The sequence below is a fragment of the Scomber scombrus genome, chromosome 11 (assembly GCF_963691925.1).
Source record: "Scomber scombrus chromosome 11, fScoSco1.1, whole genome shotgun sequence".
Taxonomy (NCBI): domain Eukaryota; kingdom Metazoa; phylum Chordata; class Actinopteri; order Scombriformes; family Scombridae; genus Scomber; species Scomber scombrus.
Window position 1 is genome coordinate 22,976,572 of NC_084980.1, and position 24,007 is coordinate 23,000,578.

The following is a 24,007-nucleotide window of genomic DNA, read 5'->3' on the forward strand; positions in this document are numbered from 1 at the left end:
CCAGCATCATCCATGGCCACGAGGATCTAATACGTCATCAAAAATAAAGGCGGAAAATAAAGGAATGGAGTCTCACTTATAAAGGGTTAGTTAGTTAGTTTTAATATGGACCTTTCATTATAGTTTAATTAGTTAAACATTCTGTTATTCAATTGAATTGGCTCAAGTCTTCTTGGGTTTTGTCTAAAAGGAAATAAAATGCATCAAATAGGGTGTACTCAGTATATATAATGTGTGATCTGATTTCTTTCTGTGAGGCTATCTAAATAATCTGTAAACGAGCCTAAAGCTGTACATTCTTAATCAGTCGCGTAATTAACAATCAGCAAGATGGGAATCTCCAATACAAACTTCATCAATACTCCATCTCTGTTTATCTTCATTGGTTCAATTCTACAATTCAGATCCTTTATTTGACCTCTCACTCCATCTGGACATCTGTAAGAAAAGAAAAAATCAATTTGTTATTAGGTTTTATACTCTACAAATATTATGTACGTCACTTCATATCAGTAAGCACACACTGCGGATGAAAAACAAACCAATAAACACTGATGAGATTGGTTGAAGGCAGCAGCAGAGAATTGAGGGGAATATTGATTTGCTGAATGTGTATAGCTGATAATCCACTCTGAATAGCTGGTAGGTCACCACCTTCAGTCTAAATGCATATATGTTTACCTCTGAATTATCAGTACAGTACACTGCAATAAATTGAAATGTACTGGTATTTATTCCCCGATTGGTTTAGATGATTGTAGTACAAATTCTGACTCGACTATCCTCAGAGGAGCGAGACTCAAGCGGCATCGAGGTCTAATTGTTTGGGGAATAAAACTACCGATAGTCACAGGTTTGATCTCTGTTAGTGTGTCTCATCAGCTGAATGTTTAAAACCAGCTCCCTTGGGAAAAGGGAAGCAACATAAAACCAGATGTTAAGGTTGAAATAAAAATCATTTATTAGCCAAAGTTAGATTAAATTATAATAATACAAAACAAAACAAAAAGTATAAATAAATAATAAACCAAAAAAGAGTAGGCTGAAGCATATGCTTATAGCACCTACCTTCTGCCATTAATTATTCAATAGATTCCAATGTGTATAACAAACCCAAAACATCCACAACAATGAGCTATAATGCACACACAACCATACAGTCTAACAAAAAGTGCTAGGTGCAGAAACAGTAAAACAAAGAAAACCAGCCCTGGCCCAGAATCTCGATCCAGGTCACAAACACACTAACAAGAAGCACAGCACATCGTAATAAACTCTATATCCAAATTCAAGAAGTGGCGTGAGGCGAACTGGCCACTCTGATCCAGTCTGGCAAAACTGACAAAACACATACATACAAACATTAAAATCAAGACAGACAAGTGAATAAGAAAAAAGATATTTATTATAATGCAATGAGAGAACCAAATATCATCCCAGAACGGCTGCAATAAAATTAGACCCCACCCCCCATGAAGTCCAGATTCTGGTGGTGGTGATTGCTGATGAGGCGGATTAGAAGATGGCAGAATGAAAGATGGACTGCAGATCCTGTGGCGATTGGGCAGAGGTGGTGGGGTGCACGTAACAGCTGTAGGTCAGACTGAAGCAAAAACAAAGAGGCATATTTTAAAAGAGCGAGAGTAGATGATAGGCTAACAATGAAGTGTGGCGTTTTGCTATTGGTTGCCGTGAGAAACATGCGACAAATCAATTTAATTGACTGCAGCTGGTTCAAAACTCTGCAGCCAGGTTTTTAACAGGTAGTAAGAGAATAGACCATATCACACCAATCCTTGCTGCCCTTCACTGGTTACCTGTGAGTTTTAGATTTGATTTTAAGATTTTACTGCTTGTTTTAAAAGCTTTGAATGGTCAGGCTCCTGTCTATATTTGTGATGCTGATAGGAAGAGAGAGAGAAGGGAATGACCTGCAACATAGGTCCCTAGGCGGATTTGAACCTCGCTGTGAGTCTGATCGCTGCCTGAGATGGATCCTAGAGGATCCTACTGAAATTTCTTTAATCTCGTCTCGTCACTAGAGAGGACCGGGCCTTTGCCTGGAGATCTCAGGCAGGCTAACTCAGTGTCATCTTTTAAATCTCTTCTTAAAACTTTTATCGTACCTTTTCTCAACTGTTGATATTTGTTGTGTTATTATTATTATTATTGTTTTTATTCTGGATATTTTATTTGCATTCTGTTTTTACTGTTAAGCTCTTTGTAACTTTGTTGCTATATACTTTACTTACTTATTTCGGTGCTATATAATAAGTTATTATCATTATTATTATTTTATTAGTAGTAGTAGTGGTAGTAGTATTATAAAGACTACGCCCTTTGGACATCGACAACTAAGAAATGAAAGCATGCATGAGATACAAGGCTGGAAAAGTAATCCCCTGATGCCTTTATGAATTAGATTCCTCCTGACTGAACTTTCTTTAAGATTCATATACACACACATGCAGGGTTGTAACACTGAGCACAAGAATATAACACTGAGTTCAATCAAATATTTACTGTGTATTTAATCATAACACAAGTAAACCAAGGGTGTGTCCATGGAGAAAGACACTGAATCACAAACTGAAAAACATTGTCTTATAAACTCATCCTTGTTTGCCCTAACTCATCCTCGCTTTTAAAGATTTTTTGGAATTCAACAACAATTATTTTCAGATATTTCTCCCAGACGTGACGTCAGTACTGACCTTTAAAGATTCAATGCATTAACTGTGATCTAAGTTTTAGTCATTTGAATTACTAATTATTTCTGGCTCTGATTTACTGTAAAAAAAAAAAAAAAAAAAAAAAAAAGGCCTTTAAAGATCATTTAACCTTCATGATTCATGATTCAGTCCACCAGCTTTTACTGGTATAATGATTCATAACAGTCCTATATTCAAACCTTGGTCATATGATTACTGACCTTATTTTTTTAAGCCCTTTTTTGTGTCTTTCAAAGTCACCCAGTTAGTAAATGCAGGCTTTCTCTTAAAAATATGTTGTTTCTAAATTTAAGATGACATACCTGGGTGATATTGTTTCCTCAAACTTGACAAAACAGAACATACTGTAATAACTCACCTGTTATTACAGTATTTTTCATGACTAAAAAATAAGATCTTAATGTATAACATCAGTTATAAATGTTACGTTCCCTTACTGTGTTTTGGGCTTGTTGTGTGACTGTCCAGCTGCACAGATTGATTACTATGCACACATACACTATCTTACTGTGTTCAGTTCATTCATGGGCACACAATCTTTCCCTGTGGACAAAATATTGAGTTATTTGCAGCAGTGGCTTGTTTTAAATTCATTGACCGTCCTCCCTGCCTGCATTGTATTTATACGTCTTGATGGTGTAAGGCAAACTGTTCCACTGTTTGAATTATAAGTCACTGTGTTGGTTTGTATAAATTCATAAGCCATATTTCAATATACACTGTATTTATGAGCCACAATACTGCCTGGCTTTATATGGCAGTGAATTCCATTGTTTTGATTAATAAACCATGTTATTGCCTTGCGTGGATTTATAATCCACTGCATTGTTCATCTTCCAATTCCTCCACTGCTGTTAATATTGTAGGTGCTAAAAATCCATGTGCAGCAATTTTTGAGCGAGCTTGTGATGAATGCAGAAATAATTTCCTTTGTGAAGGTTTATGAGTTAGTGTTTTGGCTTGTTTGGATAGTTAAGCCTTTGTTTATTTGTGCTGCATTGCTTTCTAATGACTGATGTTCTCACAGAGAGTTTATTGCTCACTGCCGCCGCGCAGACTTAAGCCCCCTCCTCCTCTACAAGGATTTTGTTGATTCCTTTGGTTTTTGCCTCACATATCCCCTCAAAGTATTGATGTCAGATCATTGGATAACGTATAATGTAAGCAACGCTATCCTGAGAAGTCAGGGTTAGCCGGTAATCTTTTGTTGGCTGATGTGCTTTTGCTTCCTCCTGCAGCCCTTCTCGCAGAGCCATATTTGAGATTCCTTCTGGTTTCAAATCACAGTGTAAATAGTTTAAGGTTTATGATGTTATTAGGTGTTTTTTCATACTTTTCCCCCCCTGTTTGCTGCATCAAAGCAAACCACACTCTACGCATGTAACCGGTGGTGGTTGACGTGCCATGTGTGTGTGTTGTATAGATGCAGCAGCAGAGACTCAGGTAGGATGATTTTGAACGCGACCTCCGTTTATTCTGATAACTGATCAGAGAAACAAACAACAAAATCCTCCGGTCAATAAATCATACGAGCCCCTACACAAATTAAATGACACGAAAACATGTTAGCATCCTATACAAAACTGAAGCTAACAAACAAACAGAAAAGACGCCCATGGATTGCAGTTGAGGAACCTTATAGTGGGGGGGGTCACACAGAAATGAACGTCGGGGTATAAACAAAAACACTCACACGTTTCACTTAACTGGAGAGCAATAAGTCAGGTATGCAACAGTTTTGTGTAATTATAACAATACCACTGAACTCAAAACATAGAATATAATTACTAATAATAATGATAATAATAACATAATTAACTCTGTTACACTGTCCTAGATGGATGTCTTGCGCCTCAACTACACTGTATCTGTTTTATCAGATAAAATCCTGTTCACACATGTTTGGACTGTGATTCTCCTCTCACAGCTGAAGTTGTTATTTATGTGGTTGACGCTTCTGCTGTTTCTGATTTTTGAATTAATAGTTTTGCTTTCCAAGCTTTATATCAGGGCATTTCCTTTTGATGAATACTTTGATCTGCAATTCACTAATTGGTTTCTGTTCACTTGCGTAAGCTCACACTGCACACAGTCTGCATCTCATACTAAGTGTAAAAGTTTGTAGGAGCTGATGTTGTAGAGCTGAATATAAAGTTGAAATTCTCTTGAAGGCCCCACTGATGCTCCTTCGGTCTGAGGTGGAGTTGATCTGTGTTCGGGTTCTTTGATGTTTGCGGTGGTTAACACCCCCACTGCTCTGAAAGCCTCCCTGTTAGGAGGGTTTGTTCTCTAATATCCGTTTGCTGCTTTTGTTTTGTTGCTTTGATCAGAAATGGTGGTTTACAGGGATTTGTCTCTGAGCCTCATCGGAATCACCTGTTTCATGAAAGCCCAAACACTGCTGCATTAACCTTTCCACCACTGCTCATCTGTCAGAGTTATAGAGTGGGAGCAAAGCGGAGGGAGCAGCCGGGGTTTTGAATAAGCAGCAACTACCACAGCATGAGGCTGAAGCCAGTGTGAAAGTACCTTAAAGTGCAATGCTACCTTCTCCTTAGAAATACTAAGTCAATCATTTTTTTGCCAACCAGTCATTAGGGTCTCACTTGCTAAGTTTGGACATTCTAATAAGTGTGCTGGTGATCACTTTGAAAGTTATTGCTTATTAATATGATTTCAAGACTTTGATGTCTGTCGTTGTAGGTGTTGATTGATAGCTGTGATTGACAGTTGGCTAACCCTCTGCTCTCCCTAGAGCTCCAGGAGTCGCACTGAGTCAGACTGTTGTCGTAATATTTCGGTAACTTTTATTGATTGCTATGCTTGCCCTGTTAGCACAATTTAGCAAAAGAAGCTAACGATAGCCTAATCAATCTAGCATCTACTTTGCTCCGAAGTAGTGGGGCGTGTTGACTTTCACACTCTGGAAACACCTCGGACCAAAGAGAACTTGTTTGGAAAGCCTTGTCTCTAAATGGAAGAGATAGCGCTGACCATAAGCTGCAACGCTGGGCTTCAAAGTGGAGTTGGTATAGCAGGGAGGCTGAGGCTCATGGGTATTGTGATAAAAGTGATTTGCAATAAAAAAAGTCAAAGCTCCAACAACACTTGTAGTATAGAACAACGTTATTGTTAGACCAACACAATTTGGCTTGCAGCCTTCATCAGGTCATCAATGTAGGGCTGGGCAATAAATCTGGCTTTTTATTTGAGGTGGAATTGCACATGGAAGAAGTAGTGTCTATGTTTACATATGTTTTGGTGTCTGGGAGTAATCAACTAAAGTATATGCCTCCATTATGGTGCTAAAACTATTTAAAGTGATTTTGGGCAATTGCATCTGCTGCCTGACTTTAACAGTTTAAAAAAGGTCTTTTAGTTGCCTGTTAAATTGAATCATTAATGCAGAAAAGTAATAACCAGATTACGCTCGCCATGATTATGGTCATGATTAACATACGAAAATAATTTACATAAGAAGGGCGATCAGTGCCTTAACGAGGAAAAGTCACATTATTAGAGTGCATACGAGGGCGGTCAGGCCGTCACATCCATCAATGATTATTTAAAGATTAATAACTCCCAGGATGAGACTCTGGCATTTCTGAATTACAGTCATTTGCAGTTTCCTCAATCTTAACACTTCAATGTTGAACAATGATTTTCAGTAGACTTAATAAGAAAGAAAATCACTCTTTGTTGTGTTATATCAGAGGAAATGTTGAGGCAAGTTTCATATCCTGTGTTGCTTAGCTGGTTCAATAATTTATATGAGTTGAATCAGAGCACAGACGGGAGGCCTGGAGGAGCGTCTAACAGAGCTCAGTGATTTATGGGTGTGAAAAGCTGCTGCTGCTGCCGAACAATACGAAGTTGTCAGCCTCAAACTCTGAGAGCAAAGAGCTGCAGAGTCTGAGCTCTGAGCACAATAAGAGTCTCAGCCTGTGATCTTTGCAGAAATAGGAGGTTGTCATGTTTGAACTATGTGAACAATAGGTGACCATGCTACATCTCAAAGAGAATGTACAGTGTTTGAACTTTTGTAGCCGAAGTATTGACGAATACTGAAACGAGCGTACGCCGCACGTCCTGCCCGACAGGCAGTCAGACAGCGTGCCAATCAGCCAGTTATCCAGCAAGCGCAGTATCAGGCAGACTGACAGCTTGTTGCCTCATCGCTCGTTTCATCGTTGTTATTTCATGAAAAAAAAAAAGTGTTGAGAGTTGTTGAGAGCCTCTGGGAGAGCCGAAGTGACACATGGATGTGCTGGAGATGACAGCAGGAGGAGAGATGAAAAATATAGAAAGAAAGAAAAAATACAGACTCTTCAACACACAAAGAAATGAGAGCAGGGCAGGAAGACAGAAGACAGAGTGTGTTGTGGTGTGTTGTGAGTCGATTCTTTAGACACGATTATTTGATATTTCTTTGGTTTGGGAGCTGTGTCTTTGTTTCCTAAGCTTCCTGCTATTGTTTGTTGAAATGTAAAATGTTGGTGCCACAGAGGCTTTGCAGTTGTTGGAAATAATCCTCATAGTAGCAACCACAGTTCTCATCATCACAGTGCTATAAATATGGCAAGAAATGAAGTGAGTGTAGGTCCGTTCAATAATGTGAGACACCAAAAATGTATTGGAATGAAAAAAGGCCACCGGGAGACTTTGTTTCCATTCAAAAACTTGAGATTTCCTTCGAAATTATCCAAATGTAAGTGTTTTTCAAAATGATTCAAATGTATTTTCACACTAAGTGTTTTCAATTAGCCTTAATAATACTGACCAAAAGCTTTAGTCAGTTTTTAATATGTCGGTGACAATAAATTTCAGAGGTGACACATTTTCGCCAAAAGCATGAAATCATTCACCAATATATCTAACAACAAATGGAGCTTTTGAGCTTCAAGAAGGGCTATTGAAGCTAATACAGAGGTAATCTTTTTAACTAGGATGAAAAATTATTCTAATTGAAGGCTGAGAATTTGACTTTGTACTCACGGACAAAAATGATCAGCTTAATGTGTAAAATGTAAATGTAATGCTAATGTCATGCAATGTTTTTATGTTTTCAGGAGGCACAGCGTCCAGGCAGAAGGGATTTCGGGGATGTATTCGCTCTCTGCAGCTGAATGGTGTCACCCTGGACCTGGAGGAGAGAGCGAAGATCACGCCAGGGGTTCGACCCGGCTGCCCAGGTCACTGCAGCAGCTACGGCTCGCTCTGCCAGAACCAGGGTCGCTGTGTGGAGAGAGCCAGCGGCTTCCACTGTGACTGTGGACTGTCTGCCTTCACTGGAGTCTTCTGCCACACAGGTACACACATACAGTACACATACACATCCAGGTTAATCTTTCCAGTAACAAATGACTTTGGTAGAAACTAAATGTCAAGTAAATACACAACACAACCCTTTATGCAGCCCCGCAGTTCAGCTTCTGTCTGAATTAGGGATGTGCATGAGGCCATTTTTTCATGGTTGACTAATTGGTGGGTTTAACCGACAACTAACAGCAAATTTGCTGCAAAATTTTTATAGATCAAGTGATTTTTTTAAAACCTCAAGGTGGTTGTAAGTATTTGATATTCAGCAGATGGATTTTGGGTGTAGTATCCCTTCACCTGCCTCAGCCTCTGTAGGAGAGCCGTCTACTACAAGCTGCATAGTGTCATATTATGTCTCCATCCTGTCTCTCCAGCCTCTCTGCTTTACACTTACTGTAGTTGGCTCATATACTGTTTCTCACCATCCAAGTTTACGATGTTTTGATGTTATATCTCAGCTCGACGTTTCATTTTTCCATTTTCTTTTTTTTTTTGCTGGAAAAACAGCAAAGCAATATAAAACACTGGCAGCTGTGGGCCAGACCCCAGTTCCTACAATAGAGACATAAAATAGCAACAAAACAAGACAAATGGAAAAAAGATAAAACATTTAGGTTAGACAAAAAAAAAGAAAAAAAGTTGGACAAAAACAACAACAAAACAGAGGAACAGATCTTATTTAAGAGTGAACTTTCAATAACAGAAGACAACAGACAGCAGAAAATCATAAGAAAAAAAGTAGAGACAGGTTACACAGAATTCAAAAGGAAAAATAAGATTGATCATTGAAACCTTGCAATTTAGATTGAGAAGGTTCAAAGACTCGACAGGATATTTCTTAGTCTTTCACAAATGAATACTTATCATCTGTGTCTCCATAGAAATGACTTCTAATCGCTCTTATAGAGTATAGACAAAGTTATTTCTGTAGGGACTGACAGGTTGAATTGACTCTAAGGTCTTTAATACGGAGCCAGAAGGATGGAAATACAAATAGAACTGAAAATGTGAAGTCTACCTGTGTAGGTGTTTCGCTGCTGTTGTCAAAAGGTCAAGGATCTATATTGTGACAGAAAGTCTTTAACTGCGCTTCAAACTCAAGAAGCACTTAGCTGCAACGTGGGATCAAAGGTTTGATGCAGATCTGTCTGAGACATTCATTTGATTAAGTTTATTTTGATTAATCAAAATGATCCTGATGATCCTCCTCCCCCCACCAACTGCTTATCTTCTTTATCTAACCACATCATTCAGAGTCAGGTATTGATGCACATTTTGTTTTTGAAATCTTTCGCAGTGAATCACTTTTAACTGTGTTCAGTATTTTAAAAAGTTAATCTCTGCTGCTTCCCTAAAAAAAACAATTAAAGCAATGACTCAACAGTTCTAAAGATTGTTTCCTGTGATGAGATCTTTTTTTTCAACTCCAATCTTTATATTCTCTTACAAACTAATCAGACTTTGCAAAGTTTAGAAACTCTGTAAAATACTCGACTGTGCTTTGTTTTGTTGTCAAATACAGAAAAAGGTTTCAAGGTAGAACCTGTTCATCTACTGTAGGAAAAAAAAAATTCTCAAAGATGTCAGAAGAAATTCATGATTACTGGATAATACTGAAATTATTAGTTGTCAGTTAGTCAGTGACAGTTTTCATGATAAACTATTTAGAGTTAAAAAAATAATGGGTATTGTTTTTCAGGTACAATTAACAGTGTAAAGACGTCACTTCCTACTATTTGTCTTTATCGGATGCTAGAGGTTAGGTGCTCACAGTTTCAATAAAAAAGAATCCTTAGATTAATTGGTAATTCACAATGTAATTATGAGATGAAAAGTGATCTTTGGTTAATGTTTAGCACATTTCCAGAAGTGTTTTTCAATGTGCTCTGTCCCTGTTACAATACACCAATTAATAATAGACTGATGAATCATTGAAAATAAATATTCTTACAGATGTAAGACCTGTAATCAAGGCATACAGTTGATCTTATCACTAAAGGTTTGCGTGTGTAAAAATGTGTGTAAACTTGACATCACCCACAAAAAAAATCTGAAAGTTGATTTACTAACGGGGCGCACTGAGGTTTGCGTCTTTCAAATGTGGAATATGATATGCGCTACGTTTACCATAATGAATATGCAATGTGGGACGTTTTAAGCCCAGCGTGCAAAATACAGGGAGGAGAAAATGCAAATATGTTATTTAACACAGGCATTGTGATTTACCAAACCCTAAGGTAATTTTGCTGAGGGTAACTGCGTCTATAAATAATACGTTTGGAGGGCTGTTGTGGAGAGGAGGAGACAGTGACACAATGACAGAATACACAGAGAACAGGTTTTTTCCACCTGTGTTAATATCTGTTGCACTGCACACGCAATTTAGTACCTTTTATTTGGGATCTTAGTAAATAAGGCCCTTAGTCTTTGTGTTCATCAACAACAAATCCAACATCTTTCAAAACCCAAATTCTGTCCTCCTTACTCCAGAGTTGTCTGCCAGCTTCAAGTCGGAAACATCTGTCAGCTACACCTTCAAGGAGCCGTACGAGTTAAGCAGGAACAGCAGCGCTCTGCCGTCCTCCATCTACTCTGACATGACTCTGAGAGGAGAGAACATCTCCCTGAGCTTCAGGACCAACCAGAGTCCCGCTCTGCTGCTTTACGTCAGTTCCTACTACAGAGAATACCTGGCTCTGCTCATCAACAAGCACGGTGAGGAGGATGAGCCAACACATTCTCCTTTATTTGAAGGAGTTTGTTTTTTTGGCTGGTGTTCAAGCTTGAGGTGGAGTCTCTTCTTCCTTTATATTGGTGTCCTCTCTTGTCTGTTTTGTTCTTCTTGGTGGCTTTTATTTATCTGAATGCCTTTTGAACAAGTTTATACAAGTTTGAGGATAAGTTTTTTTATCTTTATCTATCTTCATGCTTCCTCTCTCCTCCTTCTTTCACCTTTTATGCAGTTACCCTCCTGCTTTTCTCATTCTTCGTTGTAATTACTCCCCTTTTGCCTTGTCTCATCTTCTCTTTGTTCCATTTGTTTTGTTCTCTTCTCTCACTTTTTATCCAGTTTTTATCAGAGATTAGGAGATGCAGGACAGTTTCATTTCCTCGCTCAACTTTTACCAATTACTTGGCTCTCCTTTGTCTACTCCCCATCTTCTTCCTTCCTATTTTAGTCATCTTCTCCTGATATCGACCTCTCCTCCTTTCCTGCTCCCTCCTTCTCTCTCCCTCTTTCCCCTTTTGCTCTCAAGCTTTACCAGAACTATCCGGATCTGTCCGATTTTTTCCTTTTCTTCGAATTCACCCCGTCAGCTTCGACTGCCTTTTAATCTGTCCAGCTGGGCTCGACTCTTATGTTTTATCTCGGGCTGAAAAAAAAGAAAAGAAAAGTTCACTCATCTTATCACTGAGACCTGAGGCTGCGAGGGTGGGCTGCTAATGGTGTCTTGTTGAATAAAACAGCCAAAAAGCTGATGTGTTTTTATAAACTTGTGTGTCAAATGATTATGTTGTGAGCTTGGCTTTTTAAGAGTAGTAGGTGGCACTTTGAAGGATCCAGGAGCCTAATAAAATCAGCACTTTGCTTCTAGTTTAGCTGTAAATGGATTTTTTCTGGTGTTTATGACTCAGAGGAAGCTGATGGACAGCAGGGGATTAAGGTTTCACGCTGACTGTGGAGTCGTCAGGTAAATGCACTTATACTGAAGTGTCCTATTAAATCCCTTGAAAGCTTCCTCTTGTTTGCCCTAAGATGCTTCATTTCTTTTTTACACTCCACTGCAGTTTTCCATCCTCAGCCCAAACACCACCTCCTAAAGCCTCTTTTCAAGAATGAATTTTTTATCAGAAGATCTTCTTACAACAGCAAATTACTCATTTCAAATTCTATTTACCTCTGTAGGAAAATAGGGGTAATATTGCATATTGTGCCTGCTGTGAATATATACTTTTTTAAAAAACAGCCTGTAATTCCTCCCTTTTAGCTGTAAGGTCTGCAGACATAACCTGGCTTTGGTTACATATGCACTTAACAATTGGCGCATAATTCATTAGATTTAATAAGATTACTTGTGTTATTGATCGATTTAAGATGCTAACAGGATTAAGAATGAGTATATTCGAGGGACAGCTCAGGTTGGACAGTATGGAGACAAAGCGAGAGAAACATGCAGAAGATGGAGCTGCCAGGCAAGAAGAAGGTAAAAGAGAAGGTTTGCGGATATGGTGAGGGAAGACATGCAGGTAGTTGGTACGACGGAGGAAGATGCAAAGGACAGGAAGAGATGGAAACTGATGATCCACTGTGACGACCTGGGAACAGCCGAGAGAAGAAGTTTTGTTATTGATAGGGAATTAGCTCTTATCCTCTGATTATAGAAAAGTTAATTATTAGAAAAGCCACTTTTTAAAAATATTGCAAATCATCTTTGAGGATTAAATATGTGTTTACCAAGATTATAGGTTACAGGAACAAACAAGACAAAAACTTTACTTAGAACTTTGCGTGTTTGAAATGATAGTGTTGTTTTAAGCTGAAATGTTCATTTCCGAAAGTGTAGTGTGTCCATCTTTGTGAGACCAGATTCGTAACCCCTGTGGTTTGATGTGCACAGATAAGCTGGAGGTGCGATACAAGCTGGACAGCAGCAGAGAGGCTGAAGTGTTGACGAGCAGAGTGAGGAGTCTGGCCAACGGACAGCTACACACTGTTACCATCAGGAGACTGACGGACTCTGTGTCTCTGCAGGTAACAGACACTTCTAATATTATCTTCATTCATATACAACTAAAATAAGAGCCTCAGCATGTTTTATTTGTAAAGACTGTACACTCTTCGACCAGTGGGGGCAGAAATAGTCTCAAACCACCTGACACATTTAAATCCAAAGTTCAGTCTCCTTTTAGCTCCGTTTTGGTCTCCACCAACAACAACCTATGTACCCAGGCCATAACTGACTAATGTATAGTTTACTTTTGATTGAGGTTATGCAACTAAAACTACTTTATCATCCTGAGACCCGAGCTTTTGTTTGGTATGCATTTTTAATTTCTCCTAGATATTTGGGATCAGTCGAACCTTATAAGTACAAAAACTAAGGATTGTCTTTGAACAGGAAGTAGTTTTTTGAAAAAAATAATGTCCTCGTATGGGAATAATGCATTTATTTTACTGTATAATACAATTACTTCACCAGGGTATAAAACTGTTTGTTTCCTTACATTTACATCTTTCATTTGCACAATGCAATAATAAAGTCCCAATGTCCTCAAACAAGTACTTCCTGACTAGCAGTGTTGTAGCTTGTTGCTATTGCTAAAATTAGTCAAATTGGTGGAGCGTATCAAGCTATAAACGTTATTCGGCATAAATAATGAAGTTTCAACCATAAAATTTGAGAAGGTTTTGTACCTGGATCGGCTGTTTTTACACTGATTTTTATCTGTATTGTGCTTTTGCTGCCACTAGGTGGCTCAAAAAGGCGTGTACGAATGAAGACAGCAGGTCAAAGTTTAGCAGAATGAAGCGCAAGGTCCAGCAAACCAAAAATGTACCCCAACAATGAGGACAGTTAGGAAAAGATCCTCTTGATGGGTAAAACTAATGTTAACTTATCATAAGAAACTGTATCCAAACCACTGTCTTCGTATCAATGTCACACACTTTTTGCTGGTGACTGTCCTGATCTATGTGAGGTTTTGCTGCTCTACAAAAATCTCCAGCTTCTTCAGCCTTGATTACTGTAAGAGACAAATATTTGCCTGTCATGAAAAAGTTTACATTCTAACATTTTAATCTTTTGAACAAACAACATATGCTGTTGATGTAATGGCGAGGACATTCTCAACTTTGCAGCTTTTTGGTCGAGATGGTCCAAGGGTACCAGCCATAAGACGCTTCCCATGTTTGTCACAGTGCCGCCTTTCTCAAGGGCACATATTATATTCTCTGCTGATAAAGCAATGGCACACATACATATGCACACACACACAGAGTCTCCCAGTCCTTCTCCTCTCTGTGGATACTGTGGTATAGTACCACGATATTCCTCTCTATGATAAAGCCCAAATCAGCACTTTGCTCTCAGTTCAGCCACCAGCAGCTGCTCTCCTGGATGCAGCTACAGCAGGACAGCGGGGGACAAACTACTAATCAAAAGAGCCGCAGATGAAATATGAAGCATTTTAATCATATCTGGATCTGCTGAATCTCTTTTCTTGTTAACAACAGCCTCAGATGATATATGAGGTAAACTTCATCTAACAAGGACCCAGCAGCCTGAATGTCTGTATAATTATCAACACCTTGAGATGAAATACAAGGTGACCTCGTCTTGCATGGGTGCCGCCTCTTGATTCACTGTGTTGTGAGGCTTCAGTGAAAGATGAATCTCATCTTATCAGTTTTCATCACGTTCGGTCATTATATATTGTTAGCAGCCAACTCTAGCAGCGTAAGGTGACAGTTTAGTCTGGATGAAGCTGTTTCAACAACTACAGGCCAGATTTACATTCAATTTGTCGTATTTTTTTTGTTTTTGTAGAGCTCTATAAGCTTTCCTTTTGTACCACGATAAGACTGAGGACCCCACAAGTGGTGGCACATGGACTGTTTGTTTGTTATTTTGTGTCATTCAGTACAGAAGGGCTGAGAAGTGGAATATACTGTAGATCGAGTGTGGTCGAGGGTGAGGTGATTGATAAATATCTGTCCTCCAGTCACATTACAGGTCTCAATGCACTGAAACAGCTTTGCCAATCAGTGAAGTATAACAATTCTTCAGAAAATCGTACTGGATCAGAGATTCAACAATTAATTGATTAGTCAAATGACAGAAAATCAATTGGTAACTATTTTAATTTCTACAGTTTCATTTCTCAAATGGAAGGCAAAATATTTATCAATATATCCGTCCTGCTGCCTTCAGATGGAAATCTGCGGACTGCTTTATTGATGTTCCTGCTTTAATCACATGAAACAAACGGATTTTTGATGCTCATTTAAACATATCTACTGATTGCAGAGTGTTATAGTGATTGGATTGTAAATTATTTATTTACAATTTATTTATGTAAGTGTTATTTTGCAGTGTATTTGCTGCATTTTACTGTTTGGCTTGCTCTTGTTGATAAATCACCAAAGTGGCAGCAGATTAACTTTGACTCAGACGTGTCTCAGACGTGGTTCTGAGACGTTTCTTTTACTTCTTAACTCAAGTTTCATGACCCTGTTTGCAACAGATTACCACCGTGCTTTGTGCTTCCTCATTGGAATGGACCTCCCACCTGTTCGCACCTCACCTCGCACCTGTGCACCTTGCGTGCTGTGCAAGGCACCAAAATACCACACAGACGGGCAAAGCTAATTTGTCAAAGTCAACACCAAAGTGTCAGAGCACCGCTGGTACTGTGTCAAATAGGGTCTCCACCTGTATTCGCTATACAAATAAATAAAGATTGACTGTATTCAAGACATCTAAAAATCTAATGGTTACATTGCCATAAACCAGAGATTCAGCTCTTTAGGCACTCCATGAGCTTTTTCTTGCGCCACCACTAGGAGTCCTAAAAGCCAGAAATGTTTAAGTCTTATACAAAGTTGCAACAGGAACAGCAACAACGTTTACCAAATTGAACTCTTGAAAAACTTGAAATCTTTTTCCAGATTGACCAAAATGCCAGAGAAGACTTCAACCTGACATCTGATGGAGAATTCAACACTGTCAAGTCGCTGACGTTGGGCAGAGTTCACGGTAAGTGAGGAGGCAGTAAAAGCAGAGACAAGGCCTTTATAGTTAGAGAGCATTCAGTCTAACACTCATTTTAAAAACAGCTCTGAGACATTTTGCCTGATTTGACACACAGTGTGGGAATATTTGGAGAAATAAATTTGACTGCACCTGCTGGCATAAAAATATTATGCAAATCATCTAAAAGAGGACTCTGAAGCACTATGAACTACTTCAACACAAAAGTGGATCCTTCAACACAAGCTGCATTATATTGTATGAACATTTCATATCAAGCTTTTAACTCATACTTCTAAACAGAGTGTCAGTGTTAAGGGTCTGATCAATACAGTTCAGCAAGTCACGTTGTTGTTGCTGTAGGAACTGCTGGTATCTCTTATCTAATCTGGACCATGCAGCTACTATAACTTCTACATTATGATGAATTTCATTTTGACAAAACAAGAAAATGATTAAATATCAGAATAAAACCTGTCATGTTATTGTTGGCACAGAAAGACACATGTTAAAGTAACTAAATGATTAGTCAGCTACATAAAATACTGTAGTTTAGGAGATTTTTTAGATACAATTTGCATGAAAATGAAATGAATTATCTACTTCCTGAGACTCAGAATGTGTCTTAAATAATAATAGTGCTCATTTTTAATCTTTAAAATAGAATACAAAACTCCCATGAAAATCTGATGATAAAAATATTTTTGTGCCCCCAAAACAGAAGACTTTGTACATATTTACTACACTGTATTTATGCTGCTTTCATGTCAGCTGTCAAACAAATCTGGATGTGCTTGGCACACTGTTGTTTAGTTGTTGTGAACATCATGTGCTTTACAGCCCCGTTAAGTGAGATAAAAGAGAGAACAGTTGCCCGGGCCCAGTTAAATCATCTTTACTGTAAAGCACCTGAAGACCTGAAGCAGTCTGGAAGAAAATAAAAAGTCACCTTCTGGGAGGGTTAAACCACTTCGTCATTGAGCCTCTGCATTAAATCCTGTACAGGGACCTGTAACAGAGTCGGGTGACACAGTAACAGAGTTGGGTGCCACAGTAATTGGCTCTGTCATGACTTATTCATGTTCTCTCTGAGCAGCTCCATCAGAGGCGGCCTGAGATATAAGCTGTGAATAACATGAAGGGCTGAGGGCCTGCAGGCTGCATCACACATTCGCTGCAACAGAGAACACTGGATATTAGTAGCAAAACTATTGGTAGCAGTTTTATTAATATTTTACACAGATCATAAAATATATCAAAAATGTTTTTTTTTTTTTTTTTTACACTTTTGCTGTTCAAAGTATGTCCTAATTCAATAATCAGATCCCCAAATGAACTCTGACACATTTTTTTCTTCCTGTTGATATTGGCCATGACGAGATCCTTTCATAATGCTGGAGGACAAAAGCCGTTCTCCGAAGTCGTTCTTCTTCTGTGCAAAAATGTATTTAAACGTTTACTAATCTAATATGAGGCTTCAGCAGTCCAAATAAATCAAATCAATTCAGTATCTTTCAAGGTTACTGTCTTTTTTGTGGAAACTTCTCCTTTTTTTTAATTATGATCCTTCCACTCCACCTGAAGAGGAAAACACTGTTGATGGAAACACAAAAAGGATTTTAAACTAAAAAAGACTGTAACTGTGGGAGATATCCACTTTATTTCACTAAAAACAAGGAGGCTTGTAGAGCGTTTGTGGCTATTCATTTAAGTTTCTCCCCATGAAAACATGAACATATAAAAATAGACTATAATTATTATCAAACACAATTATACTCAATGCAATGTGTAGTGAAATGTTAGTGGTACCTGTCCAGCAAAGATACAATAAATTTAACACATTAAAAAAAATGTAAACAAAAGAATAAAGATATAAATATAAAGGGTTCAATTATTAGAAAGAAAATGTGAGGAATATATATACAGTGTAAATATGAGTTAAATATATATATATATATATATATATATATATACAAAATAAATATATAAAACACACATAACAGGTGCATTTAATATATAATATAAAAATGTTATGTTATATTAATCATATTTCTTCTAAATATATTTCTTCATATGTTTTGCTGTTGTTGGCACTGCTTTCCTACAATGCATCTGTGTAGTTTTAGCACTATTATAGAGTTACACATGTTGACACCATGACTGAGTTTAGTAAGTATAACAATGTTCATTATATTCCTCGCGTATTGCCAACACTGATGTTTGGGTGTAATTTCACCCTGAAGCACAGAATAAAAAGCGGTCAGAAAGGGACACAACATTTCACTCTGGCAATCTGCTGCAGAGTGAGGCATCGGCGTTCAGTCAGTACCGCTAAAAGTACCAACCTCGGTACCCAACCCTAATTATAACCATGTACTACAGTAAGCACGTACACCACAACTCTTAATATCCAGATTCCCTGAGATCCTTAGTCTGGATGTAAAGATCCAGCTCAGTGTGTTTTAACCCTGTCATGTGACCAGTCCTCACCTCTGTCAAACTAGAAGAGGCAGAGAGTCAGATCAGGATCAGAAAAACAGCAGGAAAGTGGATTTCCTGTCATTCCCTGCCGCCCCTGTCATCCATCAGCCTAACTAATGGACCCGGAAGGAATACAGAGAGACAGAGAGGAGGGGAGCAAGGTGATGGAGTGACGTGTTTTTAGCTGAGCAGAGCTATCAGGCTGCTGTGGTGTTTCCTGATGCCTGTGTGCTGCTTCGGCTGCTCTCATCAACTTGCGGATGCATCCTGGTTAAAACCACACTCACCTCTCAGTCATCTGAGCAGACACTGATGTAGCTGGTTACAGCGGTAATGTCGGCTTTCACAGCTGCTGTTTACACCGCTGTGAAGGAGTGGAGGTGAATGATGAAGGGATTTAAGCCTGTAAAAAGAACAGATAGGGGACGAGAGTGCACATCTGTCTCGTGGAGTGATGGAGGCAGACTGGGAGCTGAATCACTGACAGTCTGCCTGCTGTAATGAGGGTGTGTGTGTATGTGTGTGTGTGTGTGGGGGGGGGGGGGTTATGTGTGAGTACTAGTCATTACAGTCAATGCACTGGCACTATTGTCCCATGATAACAGGGAGAGGTACAGCAGAGTCGATGAACCTGTCAGTGTGTTTTATGATTTATAAGGACGAGTCACCTTACAGGTTGAGGAGTTTCTGCCTCTAAACAAAATGGGGAAAGTTTTGCTTCTCCTGCAGTATTACTTCTTTACTTTTGACTTTTATTGTTTCCAGTTAATTAACTCGTGCCCACATTGCAATTAAGCATCCATCCTAAAAACTAACCCATTACTTTCAGCCTTCAAATCATCCTTTGCTTTTTATTTTTTAAAGAGCTGAATCTGCCAATTATGAATATCTTTACTTTTCTATTCTACAACTAAATCTCAAAGATTGAGACAGACTTCTTTCTTTTCTATTACTTGTAGGAACAGAAGCATATTTTGGGAAATATGTTTGTTCTCTTTCTTGTTGAGAGTTAGAAGATTGAAGCCTATCTCATGCAGTGCATTTTATTTTATTTTATTTTATTTTATTTTATTTTATTGCTTTTACCTTTCTATTGTGTACTTCATCTTTTGTTTTGTGCTTCTATTGTGTCATCTATTGATTGTGTTTTATCTTGTTGTGCAGCACTTTGGAAACCTTGTGTTTGCTAAAATCGTGCTGTATAAATAAAGTGGATTGGTTAGTACTAGAATGTGTTTATTAGTGAACTTCAGAGGTGTAAATACTGTAAAACCGGTCTATAAGTCGCACACGTCGCAGTCTATTTTGGGGGATGTCACTTTTTCAATTAAAGACTGTTTTATTTGAATGCACCAGTATAAACACGTTTATATTCCAAAATTTGCTTTTAATTTGAAACACAATCAAAACACACATTTTACACCTGAAACAGTATGTCGGGTTGATGGTTAATGGTCTAGTAATGATTTGCTTAACTGAACTGGACCGGTATATTAATCAGACTGGGTTCAGGTTAGGTTATGAGTTTAAATTAAACCTTTAAAAGAGCATGTTAACGTTACATATTCGATAGCCTACAGTGTGTATCTGTATGCTTACTCGAGTCCCAAAAACTCAGTCAAACAAAGCATCATCCTCTGTTCCATCCAGTAGAAAAACAACAAAGTTAGTGAATCTTTTAGGCTTCAGATCTGTGTTCATACTGTGTGTTGCTACCACAGTGCAATAAAAGCTGCTCATCTGCTGCTGTCAGTCGGGTCAGTTTGGTCTGTATATACTGAAACATCACAGCAACTAGTGTCTGAAATACTTCTGATCAACACCCTGAATCAGCACCCACCAGTGTGGTTCTCTTTTTTCTTTTTCTGTACAACATACAGCAGTAACGGGCCTATTTTCATTAGCTGCCAAAACAGCTGGAACATGCTTGACACCGCTGTTAATAGGACGTTATAGTTCATAGTTGTAGTTATAGTTATCATTCTTAGTGTGGATGGCCTTTTACATACCTGTAATCATATCCAGATACAACCTCTCTCTGTATTTTACTGGTATATAGGACACACCGGTGTATAAGATGCACCCCACTTTCAATGAAAAAAGAAATGTGTTTAAGGTGCGTCTTAAACTGAGTCAGGCTCGCTATTTCCCCCCTGTTTCCACTTTTTAAGCTAAGCTAAGCTAACTGGCACTGTCAGTAGCTTCATATTTTATGTACTAATAATGTTCAGTCTTTTAATCCAACTTCTGGCAAGAAAGTAATTTTCCAAAATGTCAAACATTTTCTAAAGGTGATTCTGAATTTAATTAACTTGAATTAAATAGACAGTTTCTTTCCAAATGTTTAAAGATAATTATCACTTCTTCTGGAGTAGTTGTTTATTGCCTCTGAGAACAGACAGCAGAAAGGGAAAAAAGTCACAACATCTTCTTTGAGGATGATTAAATCTCACTTTTGTTAAAGACAATTAAACTTGTCAGTTGCATAACATTATTAAACTTGTTTCAAAGTAATTAGTCTAAATAAGATATTTAAACATGACAGGAGAGAAGGTTGCACCATCAGGCTTTGTTTATAACAAGAATCCGACCAGTTTTTAAGCTCTGCAAAGCTCTTTTTTAATTCTGTTGAACAAGTCAAAACTGTCTGATACCTTTTTTACTTTTCAGAGTCCGATGACTTAGATCAAGACCTGGCCAGGTTGGGGTCTCTCGGTTTTACCGGCTGTCTGTCGGTGGTCCGCTTTAACTCCTTCAGCCCTCTGAAAGCTGCTCTGCTCCACCCGGACACCAGCCCCGTCGTCGTCACCGGACCGCTGACCCAATCAAACTGTGGCTGCTCAGCACTGGCCAATCCCTACGCAGCGGAGAACACACACCACCTGTCAGGTAAGACGTCCAAAAAGAGTGCTGGTATGACTGTCAAACATTGTAGTGTTGTGGGAAAGTATCCACTTGGTTGTTTGGGGGTTGAAAGTTTGTAAAATTGACGTTTGGATGTGGAAGAGTGAGACCAGGGTTTTTATAACTTTCAACTCTCGAGGATTTACTATGAGAATAACATTTTTACTGTCTTGGTTAAATTTTCTGCTCTGGGATTTTTACAACTTTCACCACGAACCATGGGTCAACTACCAGTCTTAACTTCGAGCTTATATCTAATTTTGTTGACTCAGGGTTTTTTTGTTAGTACCAGTTAGTTGAACTGCTGTCTGTGCTAGGCCGAGGTGTTTTTGTCCTTCAGGCTGTAAACAAAGATAGATAACCAACCGAGCAAAATAGGAAACTGCCCCGGGGCAGCAGACACCCAGGTACCCACAAGCCCCAGGTTCACTGTGTGACAATTGGTTTAAACTTTATATATATTGTTAATAAGTACAAATTTATCATTGGATTTACACAACTTAACTTCAGAGTAAGCTAAGGTGGGTCCTGCATTATTACTTAATACTGTTCCCATGTATTTTAATGTGAAAATCCAAGTAACTTAGTTATTTCAGTTTTTGTTATCCATGTTTGCAAATAAGTTAGCGCTGAGGAAACCTGTAGCCAAGAGGAATCACTCCAGCACAACCAGTACTGCTGCTGTCTTGTCATCTAAATGAGCTTAAAATGTGAATCCTGCTCTGTTCACTGCAACCTAGAGGTGACAGGACACACTATATACATACACAAAATGTCTATCCAATGTCCTTCTCAGGCAGGTTTGTCCAAACTATTCCATTGTTAGTATGTTTATCATGTCTTTCTTCCACATTTGGTCCACGGTATGATCAGTGGATCATGTTCTGGTGTCAGACTTTCTAAGATTACTGGAGAATACCGACACATTGGATAAGAATATGCTGTTCACTCTCGGTCGCAGAGTATAATCACAATTGTATCTATCCTGCATGCTGTCTGTATTAAACGTGCATCAAGAAGGAACTCCTGATTCGCCTCCTCTTTGTATCTTCAAGATAGTCACAGAACAGACATCTACTGTCATCCAATAAGGGCCATATGCCTGCAGGTTTTATGTTCCAACCAATCAAGAGCACATAAATCTACTAACTGGCTTTCTGAAGAGTGAGATCAGTTGATGAAATGAGTCAAACCTGATGTGCTCCTGCTTGGTTCGAATGAAAACCAGCAGCCACATTAACCCTTTATGGAATAACATGGACATCCCTGCTCTAAAGGTAAAGACTGTTCGGTTGGTTGATGCAACTGTACGCTCCATTTAATCATCTGTGGTAGTTCACAGCAGAAGTGGAGTTACTAATTATCATAATATTAAGAAAAGTGTCAAACACACCAAAAAAAAAAAAAAGGTTATTCAAGGGATACTTTTGCCTTCTCATCTTAAATGTCACTGCTCAATGATTTCAGACCTTTTTAAAAAAAAAATTACATTGAGGTAAGTGTTTAATAGTAGGTTAATAATTGGGTGTTTAAACCATGCCTCTTTAAAATGACACTTGCATAGATAGCTGCAAGTGTATGCCATTTCCTTTTTTCTCCCTCCCTTCTGTTACTCTTTGTGTATCTATTCTTGGTGGAAGCTGCTGTTTCGCACCGAATAATGGGCTCATTAAGTATGTACACCTTGTTGAGGAGACTAATGACAATGTGCTTTATGAGATAATTAATTCGGACCGCTGAGGGGGAGTTTCTAGAGGCATTTCTTTCCTCTTGTCTTGTTCTTTTTCCAGCTTCTTGTTGCTTTAATAGAGTCCCTACTGTTGTATTCCCTCTCCGCTCTGAATGATGGTACTGTGATTTTGTCTCTGAATCCTTGTGTCTTTTCCCCAACCCTAACCCTTTTCTCTCTTTTCTCATTCACATTTTGTTGTTTCCCCCATTTTCTTTGTATCTTTTTTCCTCTCCTGTCATTCCTCGTCCTCTTTCTCTGCTGTAGACCAGTCGGGTTCAGTGGGTTCAGGTCAACCTTTAGTCAATGCCATCAGGACTGACTCGGCTCTGATTGGAGGTACTGAACTGTCTCACTTTTCTTTTTTTACTGCACTGGAACATGTTGTGTTGTGTTAAAAGATGAAGTCAGAGATTACATTCAATATCTCATTCATAAGAGGTATGTGAAAACTTGATTTGATGGGCAAAAGAATTCCATCAAAAGTTTAAAAAAATCTTAAAAATTAACTTTTTTTCACTTTTATAGGTCAAATTGATTCAAAGTGAAGATTGAATGGTTCTTATAAATGTGTATTGTAGGTAGAAGTAAGTGAGAGAATCAAAAGTCATTTAAAAAATATCCATTAAATCGGTCGGACTGTGTCTCAGCGCACAAAGAACAGCCAAACTAATTAAACCTCTGCTGAAACGACTCAGCTGATGGAGAAACTTTCACACTGTTATCTTCAAATATGTGGACGTTTTTTAAAACCAAAGTAATATAGTGCGAAATTGATTTCAGCTATATTTTGGGATTCTAATTAAATGAAACTTGTCTCCGCATAATGAAAAGTGCTGAACAGAGGAGTTCGGCGACAGTCCAAATGTGTGAAATTGTGTTCACTGTATGTTAAAGTTAGATTAGCAGAACAACCAGAGTGTGGAGCAGAAGAACTGACAAACCCAGAGGAGAGAGGGAAGGAAGGAGAGAGAGATGGGCAGAAATCACGCTGCGACTTCACAGTAGTTTCACAAAGCTCTGTGACCAAAGTCCTCTGTGGTAGATTTACTTTAAAGGGAGTCAGCGTGTCAGCAAGCAACACGGCTTTC

At 38.5% G+C, this 24,007-nt stretch overlaps 1 protein-coding gene across 1 annotated transcript in view; it reads left to right on the top strand.

The window, feature by feature from the left end:
* LOC133990403 (contactin-associated protein-like 4) overlaps positions 1–24,007 on the top strand; it is an 89,445-nt gene that overhangs the window by 64,114 nt on the left and 1,324 nt on the right. Inside the window, exons 16-21 of the mRNA XM_062428708.1 lie at positions 7,802–8,041; positions 10,542–10,766; positions 12,671–12,804; positions 15,721–15,808; positions 20,954–21,172; positions 23,184–23,255. Of these exons, the coding sequence (XP_062284692.1) occupies positions 7,802–8,041; positions 10,542–10,766; positions 12,671–12,804; positions 15,721–15,808; positions 20,954–21,172; positions 23,184–23,255 (978 nt within the window). The remainder of the gene's footprint in view (positions 1–7,801; positions 8,042–10,541; positions 10,767–12,670; positions 12,805–15,720; positions 15,809–20,953; positions 21,173–23,183; positions 23,256–24,007) is intronic.